Below are 12,967 nucleotides of genomic sequence, written 5' to 3' on the forward strand. Positions count from 1 at the left end.
TCAAATCTCTGCAAGGAGCTGAACATTTTTTGGGGGGTGAAAATGTATTCACCAAGGCAGCATTTCCCCAACTCAGTCCTTGTTTTTGGTTCAACACTACATAGCTAATTCATATAAATTAATTCAAGCTTTGATTATTTGAATCAGTAGTGTAGTGCCTTGAGGGTCCAAAGGACTGCGTTTGGGAAATATTGCACTATGGCAAGGGAGCAGTAGTGTTCTGCTGCCCCCAAGAGGCCACAACAAGACATGCAATACTGACATTTCACTGATGCCACCCACAAATTGTGATTTGAAACTTTCACTTGAAATTAGAAAGCCATTTTACATGGTGCTACTACCATGAACTACTTCCAGAATAGTATGAAGTACAATACATTTTAAACAGGAAGGATTAATAACCAAGGGTCTGTGGGAATGGAATTTATTTACAAGAGACATTATACAGAGCGAAATGAGTCATTAATTGTTATCCAATGAATGTCAAGACATACATGAGACAAGTGATTTAAGATAAAGAAAAAGAGGCAGACAAACTTTCGCAGTATGTAGAGTCAAATTAGCTAGATTTAAGTTTCCAAATTACACTAGAAAAGCATTACCCAGAATTAACTTGTGTTATAAAAATAACAAATCAACCACACCCAGACAACCCATATAAAATAAAGTTGTCATAGAAAACCAAACCATGGTTAGTCAGATTTGTCAGGAAAAATACCAAAGTAACTATTAGTTGCAGAGGGGAAAATAAGCTGCAGGTTTATTACAAAGATGCAGAAAGTGAGACTAATCTTTACAGCGTTTAAGCAGTTAAAAACCACTGCAAACATGTCTAGTAAGAAAAGAAACATGACATTGCTTGATTAACATTATATCCCAGGGCTGCATCAAGCATAAAATAACCATCCTACAGCAATGTACATATAAAATGCACATGTTTTTAAAAAATCTAAAAATGTTGACCACGTCCAAGACTGTGGCCATGAGTTTAGTTATTGAAATTCTGGCATTATGAGACGCGTATTAAAAAATAAATATGCACAAAAAAAATCATTCCAAAGACAGTTTCATGGGGGGCTCGATGAGAGAGACCTCTTGGTACCTAGAGAAAGAGAAACACTATGGTAGAAACAACCAACATGCTTTCATTCAGACCCACCATTATGTTCAAGCTAATAGATATCTAGAAAATTACCATATGAACAAGTAGTATCCATAGTAGGAAAACTAGCCGTGCGTAAGCTTACTGGCTATTTTAGATTAGTCACAACTGGATGCCTAGCAATGGTTTACATTAGCGAAATATGCCAACACGAAAAGAAATCCAGCTATACGGTGTACTTACTTGGCACACTTGTACTTCTCCCTCACCGACTGCTGTGCATGAGTAGCAGCATTGCGGTACATTTGGTGCAGATCCTCTATGCATGGCATCAGGTCTTCTAAAGAGTTGCCAGTCACCTCTGCCAGAGACTTGGACTGAAATAAAACAAACTGTCAGAAAAATGCACATAATTTCATTCTAATTTAGGGCTAAGATTTCAGTTGACAAAAGATCTGAATTTAGGAAAAAGTTTGGATAAATAAAACTGCAGTTGAACACAGGCAGTCAACCTGTCTTTTCAGGGTATGACAATCTCATGCTACAGTTGTTTAAGGAAAATGTTAAGTTTAAACTTCAGAGTAGAAAATAAAGATCAAATGCAATCAAGAGACTGAATGTCAGGGAGGAGCCTGGGAATTGAAAAGCATGGCAACATTGAGGGGAGAGAGTCTGTATTACCATGTGGTCAGTAAGCAAACCTGTCAACAGGGGAATAGACAACTTTTCAAATATAAATCTTACAAAAGCATACTTAATACAGCACTAACTTCAGCAAAGTGGAAATAATAGTTTGTGCCAAGTTTAGGTGCAGAATTAAATGTTACACGGCCACTTGACCGTCAGTGACTACTAATTGGTTGATGCAACAAGAACATTAGCAGCTGTAAATCTTGGTTATACAAAGTTCACTAAGTGAACTTACCCATGAGCTTCCTGTTATAGTGTGGTTTGCCAAAACAAAGGCGGCAGCAGCAGTCTGAGAGGGGAGGTACTTCAGGAATGGGTCCGAGTCGACTAGACTGAGCTCCCCTAGGAACTAAGAAAACAAAGACAACATTTAAGACAAAAAATATCAAATATCTACAGAACAATTTGAACCTTGACAAACTATGGATTGTTTTGTTCACTGTTGAAGTGATATCCCAAGAATAAATTGATTGTAGTACACACTAAAGGGTAAAAAAAAAGTTAGGCAAAATAGTGTGTAGACAAGTGCAAACACCAGGGAGTAGGGCACTTAAGGAGTTGGTCTGATAAGGACTGATGAGATCAGCCCCCCATTTGAGATAGAGAACAAAAGAGTGAAGGCCCACCCTCCCACTTGTGCCATGTCTTGATACCTGGACCACCTATTGAGATGTGCCTTTTGTTAAGTAAATCAAGTATTAAATGAAGTGAAACAGATTAGAGTACGACTTTAAATTACAAGCTGTGAACACCACTACAATGTGTAGTCTACTCACCCTTGACAAGCTCTCCACCTTGTTGTTGACAGGCTGGGTGAGAAAGTACTGGGTGAGAAACTGGTTGATGGTGGGAGAGGCCAAATCAAAGGAGAGCACTTTAAGCACCAGATGCTCCATTCGCAACACTTGCTTTTTTGTGTAGGTGTCGTCCGTGATATAAACAAACTCTGCCACCTCTGGGGGGTAGATCTCTTCAAACTTCCTGCATTTGAATGAAAACCAGTGAGTGATCAAAGCACACATTGCTTAGCTTGATACAATCAAGTAAAGGAGTACTACGTCTCTAGGGTTGAATTTCATTTGAAGGGACAGTTCCAACCAAGTTAAGTCAGTCAGATGTTGGTGCCAATCTTTCCTATTAATTTGGGAGAGAGGCCTAATAGTGGGTTCTACACAACGTATAGGGAAAAAAAACTTGGTTTACACGGCACACAAAAGGTGAACAACCCCTTTATAAGGATGCTGTGGGGTTGACAACACTTACGAGGCCAACAGCATGGCGGCGGTTCCGACCAACTGCAGCTTCCCCCGCAGGACTGACATGGAAGACAGGAAACGGTCAATGTAGTTCACAGCAAGGTATAGAGTCTCGTTCTGGAGCTTGTACTCCTCACCAACCTCCACCAGCCAGTCAACAAGGATAGCCCGCATGCTGTAGGTTATGTCTGGCTGCTTTTTCATGTAGCCTGCTTTTGGTCTGGACTTAGCCTAGGGACAAGAGCACAAAAGGACAACTCTGTAGTCATGGTTCAGTGATTTGTGTGAACTGAACAATGAATGGGTTTGCTCACCTCCATTTCCCTGAGATGAGCATGTATTTCTGAAGCATACTCTGTTGCCGCATTCATGTGAACTGGCTTCTCTTCCCCTTCAATAACGGACATATCCATGGGACAATCTATATAGAGAATTGGAAAATGTGAATTTCTAATCCATAGACATATTAAACATCAACATGAGCACCTCCGTGTTATAAAGGGTAAAGTGAAATTTTCAATAATTTGGCCAGGTGTATTACAAATACTCACCACCAAAACTAAGATCCATGTTAGACACACATGTGGCAGGTATGTGAAGAGAAGCCAGAGGCTGCCTGAGACAGGTAACTGTGGGGTTCAGTTTCAGGGGGTACATCTCTTTGGAAGGGTTGGCTTTGAACACCATTTTCCCGGAGAAAGCCGAATCTGGCTCGTCCAGGTGAATCTGAAAAGCTGGCGGCTTGGTACCCAGCTTCTCTGCATAACTTCTAGGGAATTCACTTTCATTTTTGCAGGACAGCAACTGAAATGAAAGGTTAAATATTTCAGTGCCCATTGCTTCAACATTGAGTCAGTTCCAACTAGCCATGTCATGCTAATTAATAAATAATTTGAAACGGGAAGAAAGGAATGAGAAAGCAAGTTGGCCATCCCAATGTTTAACAAGACGCTGACCGCATAAAATGGCGGACTACTTTGGAGGGTACCTAGCTAGTTAGCGGACATTATCAATACAAACTTTGAATACCGTAAGGTGAATATGAAATAAATAATCAAATGTAAAGTAAACACTACTCTTGGCCGTGAAAATATTACCTAAAATTATGAGTGTTGTCCTAAGGTGATCATTTTTGGTAGGTAACAACCTAGCTCAATCTACATGCCAAATATGATAGCTAGGCAACAAGTGTTTGTATAGTGTTCGCTGGCTTGTGGCTTGCTAGAAATTACTAACCTGTGTTGTGTTTTGAGGATTGCTGCATTGATTGTTTTGCAAACCTCCCAGAACTGTTCTCTGTTGGGCTTTGGGGACAATGTTCTCCTGGTTGTCTGCCCGGTTTTTGATTGGACCCCTCAGCCTGGACAGCATATTTTCTTGGTTTTGGTATTCTGGCAGCGGAACGTCAACCGCGCTTCCTTGTCCTTGGTTTGATCCTGACATGTTATTCTCAGTTTCTGGCTCAAACAAGTCACTGCAGAAACGTCCACTTTGCTACAAAGAAAATAAAAAACTTGGTAAAGAAATACTGCAATGAATATAAAAACGAACTTACAAATTGTACAATATAGCACAAAGAGGCTACCTGTGTTAGCAAGCTAGCTACAGTAGCATAAGATATCGCACAGACAAGTCTGGGGTGTTGAGATGGCAACAACGTAATTCTGAGCTACAAATTTAAAACCCTACTTAACGTTGAGACAAAATCATCTTCTGCATGAAAACCGACATTAGCTCGCCAATGCTGTTTGACTAAATCCAATAAATGTAGCTAACCACCGCGCAACCTTTACCTAGATAAAGTCCCTTGTCCTCTGAAAATATATATTAATGCAGAAAAGTTGCTTGTTCTGAGTTCAAGTAGCCCGCGACTATTGAAACGGCCAATCACAACCGAAGGCGAAAATTACGTCACGAATCTACGGCGGCTGATATAACTCAGATTTAATGTGTCCGAGAATACGCAGGCCGTTGCGGTTTCGGCATGTATGGACAATGAAAGAGTCAAAAGTACATGTTTCATAATTTGAATTAATATAATATCGTACAAACAATTATGATCTCTCTGAGAGCATCGCAAAGTCTTGTTACACTCATTTATGCTATACACAGAGATAACCTCACCCCATGACAAATAAACCACACATGATTTAAATACTCTAGTTAGTCTAAATACTTCAATAGAAATATAACTGCCAAACATGAAGGATGGTGTGTTCAAGTGCCAACCTATAAAACAAAAAATATAACTGAATATACAGTGCATTCAGAAAGTATTCAGACCCCTTGACTCTTACACATTCTATTCTAAAATGGATTAAAATGTTTGTTTTTCCCCCTCATCAATCTACACACAATATCCCATAATGACAAAGCAAAAAAATGTTTTGGGGAATTTTTTCTAATGAAATATCACATTTACCTAAGTATTCAGACTCTTTACTTAGCACTTTGTTGAAGCACAGGGGTTCGGCTACCTGGGGCGGCAGGTAGCCTAGTGGTTAGCAAGTAGCCTAGCCTAGTGGTTGGACTTTTAACCGAAAGGTTGCAAGATTGAAGAGATGACAAGGTAAAAATCTGTCGTTCTGAAAAAGGCAGTTAACCCACTATTCCTAGGCCGTCATTGAAAATAAGAATTTGTTCTTAACCGACTTGCCTAGTCAAATAAAACACTTTTTTTTAAAGCACCTTTGGCAGCAATTACAGCCTTGATAATGACACTACAAGCTTGGCACACCCGTATTTAGGGAGTTTCTCCCATTCTTCTCTGCAGATCCTCTCAAGCTCAGGCCAGGTTGGATGGGGAGTGACACTGCACAGCTATCTTCAGGTCAGTCCAGAAATGTTTGATTCGGTTCAAGGGACAAGTCTCTGGTCTCTCAAGGACATTCAAAGACTTGTCCCGAAGCCTAGGGTCATTGTCCTGTTAGAAGGTGAACCGTCGCCCCAGTCTGAGGTCCTGAGCGCTCTGGAGCAGCTTTTCATCAAGGATCTCTCAGTACTTTGCTCTGTACATCTTTCCCTCAATCTCCCTGCCACTAAAAAACATCCCCATAGCATGATACTGCCACCACCATGCTTCACCGTAGGGATGGTGCCAGGTTTCCTCCTGACGTGACACTCGGTATTCAGGCCAAATAGTTCAATCTTGGTTTCATCTGATCAGAGAATTTTGTTTCTCATGGTCTGAGTCTTAAGGTGCCTTTTGGCAAACTCCAAGTGGGCTGTCATGTGCCTTTTACTGACAAGTGGCTTCCATCTGGCCACTCTACCATAAAAGCCTGATTGGTGGAGTGCTGCAAAGATGATTGTCCTTTTGAAAGGTTCTCCCATCTCCACAGAGGATCTCTGGAGCTCTGTCAGAGTTGCCATCGAGTTCTTGGTTACCTCCCTGACTAAGGCCCTTCTCCCCCGATTGCTCAGTTTGACTGGGTGGCCAGCTCTAGGAAGAGTCTTAGTGGTTCCAAACTTCTTCCATTTAAGAATGATGGAGGCCACTGTGTTCTTGGGGACCGTCAATGTTCCAGACATTTTTTGGTACACTTCCCCAGATCTCTGCCTCAACACAATCCTATCTGGGAGCATTATGGACAATTCTTTTGACCTCATGGCTTGGTTTTTGCTCTGACATGCTCTAGTCAAGTGTGGGATCTTATTTAGACAGGTGTGTGCCTTTCCAAATCATGTCCAATCAATTGAATTTACGACAGGTGGACTCCATTGAAGTTGTAGAAACATCTCAAGGATGATCAATGGAAACAGGATGCACCTGAGATCAAATTTGAGTCTCATAGCAAAGGGTCTGAATACTTACATAATTAAGGTATTTCTTTATTTTCATACATTTGCAAACATTTCTAAAAACCTGTTTTCACTGTCATTATGGGGTAGTGTGTAGATTGATGAGGGAAAAAACTATTTGAATCCATTTTAGAATAAGGCTATAATAACATAACAAAATGTGGAAAAAGGAAAGGGGTCTGAATATTTTCCAATGCACTGTATATAGCTAGGCCAACAGAATATGGCTTTAGACATAAAGAATTCAGATTATGTAACATAATTCTAGTATCTTACACAAAAAAAAGACACAGCTGGAAAGTAAACGCTGTACTCTAAACAAAACAAAAGCTATTACAAATGGAGTGTAAAAGTTTGCATCCTCTTTGCTCAAGTTTGATATTATGCCTCATTGAAGAAATTCATCAAAGAATCCAAATCGTAGTTATCCAAAACTTCCAGCAGCAATGACACCTTTGTCTTCACATTCTGTCCTTTGAATTTGAATTTGTCGATGAAGAGGTCCGTTATCATACCTGGGGAAACAGAAGAACACACAAGTTACTGTCATGGTAGTTCTGCATACTGTCAAATTAGTTTTGCACCCAGGATATAAGGATAATTGGCAAGCTAGGCTACTGTGATAGCTGAAAATGTCATTTGTTTTTAATTCTACTGAAACAAGAATTTTAGAGCAATATTTATATACCATAAAGTCTTTCCAGGTGAGCTGGTTGTTTCTTGTATTCCTCTAGCAGATAGGCAGACTCGTCTAGAATGTTACGATATTCAGGAATGAGGAAGTCCGCATTCCCCTCGTGAACCTGAAGCTCCTACAAAACACACACGCACACAGTGAAATTTGAGCAAGAGTTGCAATATTAAAGTAGTTTCAATTATTATTATTTTTTGCAACACTGGCACTTACTTTTAATGCGTCAATCAGCTGAACCTTTTTGGCCAATAGCAGCTGATACTCAAGCTTCGGATGAATCATCTTGAGTGTGTGGCCCACTGAATCGTCATTGATATCTGGAATTTAAAGCCGCAAATAAAAATTGTGAGATAAGATAATATATGTTTTATTTCATGAACATAACCGTTTCACTCCATTGTCGATAACTAACTAGTAGCCTAAAAACAGATAAAATGTAACTAGCTAAAGACCTACCATAAGAAATATCGAGATTGTTTTTTCTTTTGGTGGCTTCTTTGGAGAGGACATCCTTCAGTATGGAGATGGTGGAAATGTTGTCAGACTTGAAGTGGCCTTCCCCTTTACTAAAATGACAAAGGGGTTACATTGGTTACATTTACTTGGAAAACTAAACCAAGAACTCTGATTGATGCATATCCCAAAGGGGATAAATTAAGTTGTATTGAATTTAATTCCTAACCAGTATGTGGCTTCCAGCTGCGTTCCAAGGAAAGTGTTCTGGAAGTAGAAGGTGATATTTTCCCCTGCTGGAGTCTTCTCTGGGACCTCTGGCAAGCAGAAGAGGACCCAGGAATGGATCTCTGCAAAGCTGAATTGGCCAACTAGACTCAAAGTGTTCATGGGTCTGTTTGGGGGGGATGGAGAGAAAAACGGAGAGAATGAAAGAAGACAAAAAAAGAGGGATATTGAACACTGTCTTTCTTTCAGTATCCTTATCCTTATCCTTACCTGTCCTGTTCAATGGTGTGAGTTCTCTGGTGAAGGGACAGAGGTTTGATGAGGTACTGGCGTACCTGACAGGTCTTGGGCTGCAGGCGTGGGGTGATGTAGGCCTGTAGGGTGCCATATTGGCCCTCAATAGACCTCACCTGGAGAAGGGAGAAGATGCTGTTACACAAGTCATGAGAACACACAGCAGTGTTGCCCATAGCATTGCAGAGGCAGGTGAGACTGGATGGGAACTGGAGACTTAGAGTGGTACTTCTATTGGTTGCAATTGACAATTTATTATGAATTGCCATGAGTACAATTCTAAATAAATTGTTATTGGGCTAAAATCAGAAAGAACTGACTAAAACATACTCTTAAAAAATATCTCTCACCTTCAGCTCAAGCCGTGTAGTATTTGCTTGGCATCTGTACGTAACGAGGAGAAAATTGCCTTTTGGCTGCTGGAACAAAAGACATAATTAGTGCCTTGAGGAATCTAAAGCATTCACTTGTATGCTCTCTGTACTAGGACATCTCACCTCTGAATCACATTCGCTGAAACTCACGACAGCAGAGTTCTTGTCGACATCCAGCAGATCAATTGGTACATCACTCTGTAAAGAAAACAATATTAATGTTACAATCCATGACAGAAATATCCACAAGTCATTGCATATGTATAATTAGCAGATCTCTCTCATGCAAAAAAACATACACATTTTTCTTTCGTGTTCAATACAGAACATAAATACAGAGTCAAGTTAATTTGTTTCACCTGCAGCAGCAGATTGTCGATGGCCGTCTGCACTTCCAGGGTCAGGCTGTAGCTGGCGTCATCCTGACACAGGGTGAACTTGTCGTTGACGCTGAACACGGGCATGGCAGACACCGCCGTACTAGACTGCGCGGTTTGCTGGTACTTCTCACGGCCCTGAACGACCTTCATCTGCAGTTGGTCTAGCTCTGCCCTGAGGGGGACAAGTGCTGTGGGTTCATACTGGGAAAATTACAACAGACAGCTAACTTAAATATGAGGAAAGATGCTAACTCAAATTTTTGCTAAACACAGGACTTTACTTTGGCTGTTGAATTAATCTTGCCAACACTGAGTTTTGCTTACAAGGTTCCATTGATATATATTGCAAATGCAGGTGACAACAACAACTGTCCACAAGTATACCTGAGAGCTGCCACTTTGCTCTGGGTCTCCCGACTCATCTTGACTTCATCTCCAGGGCCTGCCTCTGCCTGCTGGGGCTCTGTAGTCAGCCCTGTCACCCATCCTGGACACACACATATTATTTTAAGTCGCTCACAACTTTGTATCTGTATCTCCTATAGAGCACTTATTGGGAGCAGCAAACAGTCAGCGGACATTAGTTTTTCTCGCTAGTGTTTTTTTTTGTATAGCTCTTGTGCATAAAACCCTCTCCTTTTGTTGATAGCTCACCTGTGTACGTGGCTGTCAGAACCTCGTCATAAGACTCCTTCCCAACACAGCCACCCTGAATAGAGGTGACGCTCTCCAATAACACCTGGTGGACAAGTTAGTATCCCAAAGACATGGATTTCTACAATATTCTCAACTTTGGGAAAGAAAGTTTATTTATTTTTACAAAAAAAATACATTTCTATCACCCTTGAATTAAAATAAATTTATTTTTCCCCCTGAATTTCAGATGATATGTACAACGCCAGTAGAATGTGCCATAAAATAATGAAAAATATTATTTGTGGACTTACATGCTCAAAGCGCAATGTGGGCTCATTGGAGCTGTCAAACCCATAGACCTCCACTGTCCCATCATCCCTGCCAACAAGGATGTCTTTCACCCCGTCACCCAGGATATCATACGTGTCGATGCACAAAACACCTGGTAGAAACAGCCATAGAAGAAGAAAATGTGGAATAAGCTCAATGAATGGAATGATGCTATATGATTGAATGATGTCTAACATGGTAAGTCAATGTTAATAACATTCTTACAATATACAATGATAATACATGTGCTAATTGTGTTTCAGTGCATAGGTACTCTGAGTCTCTGACAGATGAAACATATACTAGTTTTCATCTTCATTAACAGTATCGTACCTCCTTTCTTTTTCTCATTATCAATCTCCCATTTAGAAGAGGAAGAGGAATCAGTTATCCTAATCAGTCCCAGTTTGCCATCCACAGTTCCATAGAGAATGTCTTCGCCATTAGTCCCTAAAGCAGACGGTGGGGTAGAAGTAGACCAGTTTTCTGTAAGTACAGGGATGTGTGAAATTTACATTTGAGTTCAGTATAAGGATTTTATACTCGCCTCCATCTCGATTGTACAGCTCCAAAACTGAGGGAGGACCAGGGACTTCAATATCATACACAAGCTCAGATCCCTTTGGGCAAGAAAACACAAACTCACTGAAGTACTCGTTGAAGTACTTATATACTCATACTGCAGTACTCACAAACAATTTCCATTCACCTGCAACACTCTGAGAACTCGGTCTTGACATGCCAACACAGGGACAATACGGCCCAAGTTCTCAGCAGGTAAGCACACAATGTCATTAATTTTGTCTCCAGACAGGTAGTAGTCTTGATCCTTGCAGTCACAGTAGTGGTTGTAGATGTAACTCGCACACACAAAAAGGTCTGCTCCTGAAACGTGCCTGAAAAACACATTGTAGGCATGAAAAAAACCACACATTGTAATATAAAGCAGCACAAAAACACACCCACAATTCCCCTTATTTATAAACAGATTAAAGAATGCTCCAAGTCTCTTTAAAAATTAAAGCTAGACTATACTCTCTCAAAACCGTACTCCCAAGTCTCGTTCGTCACTGTTGACAAACATGTGTAGAAGGCTTGGAACCAAAGCCAGTTAACCTATAATTCACATCAAAAAGTTAAAACTCACATGGCATTGATGCTTTCTGTAAGGTTGGCCTCAAAGGACAGGAACTGTTTGCCTTTCTTGGTATATCCCTTCACTTCTGAGCCAGCACACACAAATATCTTCTCCTGTGGGGTTCCAAGAGCCCCACCAAGGTCCAGCCTTGTTATCTTCTGCCCTGGCAAAGTCTTGAACACAGGCTGGAAAAGATAGGTACAATCAACATTCATGGAATGAAACTTTATTTAATCATTACACAATGACAAGGGAAACTTGTCTATTAGAGGGCACAGTACCCATGCCACCGTACCGCACAGGGTCAGCTGCAGAGAAGCTTTCCTGGTGCAGATAGGGATTAAGCTAAGTGCCTTGTTCCTGGGCACAACGGCAGTAGGTATTCATATGAAGTCCATGAAAGCGGCTGTATTCTGCTAGCCTTGGTGCCAGTCTGGCTCTGATTTAGCCAACAGTGATTAATGAGTCGGCTCCAAAAAAAAGACTGGCACCCAGGAGAGTATTTCAATGTTTTTAAATATGTAAGACTCAATACCTACCACAGCTTCTCCTTTTTTCATCCCAAAACAAGTTATCACACCATCATGATCAGCAACAGCAACCTGAGACACACAAAAACGACATTTCTAACTCAAGAGTACTTGGGACATTGTTCAAATATCATATTCCAACACACCACAGGGTCTATTTATGGGTCACCTCTAATAATGCACATTTACATTACATTACCTTTTGGGTTGCTTTGCGTCCCAAGGCAGGGAGGAGCCTCATGGTTTTCTGAGATATCACACCAACCTGTGTCGATGAATGTGACAGCCAGAGTCAGTCAGTATCACGAGTCATCCAGTTACTTAAGGTTAAATTGGCAGAGTACAACAACAAAAAATCAAGCTGTTCAACTCTTTTTCCATTCAGGCTACTATTTAGCCATAACATTAGTGACGTGATCAGGGGTCGAAATATAGGAAAACTCTACGTTGAATTATCTAGCAAAACATGTAATCCAGTTACCTGTAGATAATCAATTCGGTTGAGATTTATCTCCATGATGTTCTTGGCTTGATGTGAGAGTATGCAATTCAATTGATTAGCTCGCTATCTAATAACGTTCGCTTAATTATCCAAAAGGTGTCTGTCCAGTAACGTTAAGCGTTTACAATCAACAACAAAAAAATCAGACCGGCGTTACAGGTATCTAAATCAACGTTAGCTAGCTAATAAAGATAGCTGGCTAACATGCGAGGTGAACAAAGAGCATTTTGTCAGATTGGGATTATTCTGTAATAGGGATTAGCCTCGTTGGCTAATTTAGCTGTCTCGCTAAAACTGTAGTCAGAATGCACGTAGCATACTCTCTGACGTATTAATATATTCTATATAGCCGCCACATCGTTGTTTGATTTAGTTCAACCATAACGTTAGCTAGTTTATCGACATTATAGGAGTTAGAAAAAGAAGGTTGTCGAAATAACTAGCATCTAATTCTTCTGCGCGCACACTGGACCCGTTACCATGGACAACGTTGTTCGTTTGAAGAAGCTTCAATATCATTGGGTGATGGTGATTGTGGTGTGATTCAAGCTAGATTCTG

At 40.6% G+C, this 12,967-nt stretch overlaps 2 protein-coding genes across 4 annotated transcripts; both read right to left on the bottom strand.

Moving 5' to 3' along the window:
• Positions 1-408: 408 nt before the first annotated feature.
• LOC118379839 (cyclin-A2-like) lies at positions 409-4,933 on the bottom strand. 2 transcript variants are annotated; one of them, XM_035766850.1, is made up of 9 exons: positions 4,842-4,933; positions 4,285-4,542; positions 3,600-3,852; positions 3,363-3,469; positions 3,056-3,279; positions 2,569-2,773; positions 2,028-2,141; positions 1,346-1,479; positions 409-1,102 (listed from the first exon to the last, which is right to left on the bottom strand). In XM_035766850.1, the coding sequence occupies exons 2-9, from the start codon at positions 4,489-4,491 to the stop codon at positions 1,051-1,053; spliced, it is 1,296 nt and encodes a 431-aa protein (XP_035622743.1). In that variant the 5' UTR covers positions 4,492-4,542; positions 4,842-4,933; the 3' UTR covers positions 409-1,050. The 2 variants fall into 2 exon arrangements, with proteins under 2 accessions (XP_035622743.1, XP_035622735.1); XM_035766842.2 differs by having other exon boundaries at positions 4,634-4,884.
• Positions 4,934-6,863: 1,930 nt separating this feature from the next.
• bbs7 (Bardet-Biedl syndrome 7) lies at positions 6,864-12,949 on the bottom strand. 2 transcript variants are annotated; one of them, XM_035766867.2, is made up of 19 exons: positions 12,388-12,949; positions 12,106-12,171; positions 11,916-11,978; positions 11,386-11,561; positions 10,948-11,134; positions 10,786-10,858; positions 10,572-10,688; positions 10,220-10,350; positions 9,927-10,011; positions 9,657-9,759; positions 9,252-9,444; positions 9,016-9,090; positions 8,869-8,934; positions 8,495-8,634; positions 8,226-8,390; positions 8,000-8,109; positions 7,757-7,860; positions 7,538-7,661; positions 6,864-7,364 (listed from the first exon to the last, which is right to left on the bottom strand). In XM_035766867.2, exons 1-19 carry the CDS (start codon positions 12,421-12,423, stop codon positions 7,231-7,233), a joined length of 2,148 nt encoding a protein of 715 aa, XP_035622760.1. In that variant the 5' UTR covers positions 12,424-12,949; the 3' UTR covers positions 6,864-7,230. The 2 variants fall into 2 exon arrangements, with proteins under 2 accessions (XP_035622760.1, XP_035622754.1); XM_035766861.2 differs by having other exon boundaries at positions 8,869-8,937.
• Between the last annotated feature and the right edge of the window lie 18 nt (positions 12,950-12,967).

Source organism: Oncorhynchus keta, chromosome 4 (genome assembly GCF_023373465.1).
Source record: "Oncorhynchus keta strain PuntledgeMale-10-30-2019 chromosome 4, Oket_V2, whole genome shotgun sequence".
In the NCBI taxonomy this organism is placed as follows: Eukaryota; Metazoa; Chordata; class Actinopteri; order Salmoniformes; family Salmonidae; genus Oncorhynchus; species Oncorhynchus keta.

Excerpts from the sequence above, each read along its gene's own strand:
- LOC118379839 (XM_035766850.1), bottom strand. The coding sequence starts at position 4,491 with ATGTCAGGATCAAACCAAGGACAAGGAAGCGCGGTTGACGTTCCGCTG. Across the intron at positions 3,470-3,599 it reads CATGGATCTTAGTTTTGGTG|ATTGTCCCATGGATATGTCC; the intron begins GTGAGTATTTGT and ends TTCTCTATATAG. Across the intron at positions 2,142-2,568 it reads AGGTGGAGAGCTTGTCAAGG|TTCCTAGGGGAGCTCAGTCT; the intron begins GTGAGTAGACTA and ends TTGTTTTCTTAG.
- bbs7 (XM_035766861.2), bottom strand. The coding sequence starts at position 12,423 with ATGGAGATAAATCTCAACCGAATTGATTATCTACAG. Across the intron at positions 12,172-12,387 it reads ACCGAATTGATTATCTACAG|GTTGGTGTGATATCTCAGAA; the intron begins GTAACTGGATTA and ends TCATCGACACAG. Across the intron at positions 8,938-9,015 it reads TCAGCGAATGTGATTCAGAG|CAGCCAAAAGGCAATTTTCT; the intron begins GTGAGATGTCCT and ends CTTTTGTTCCAG.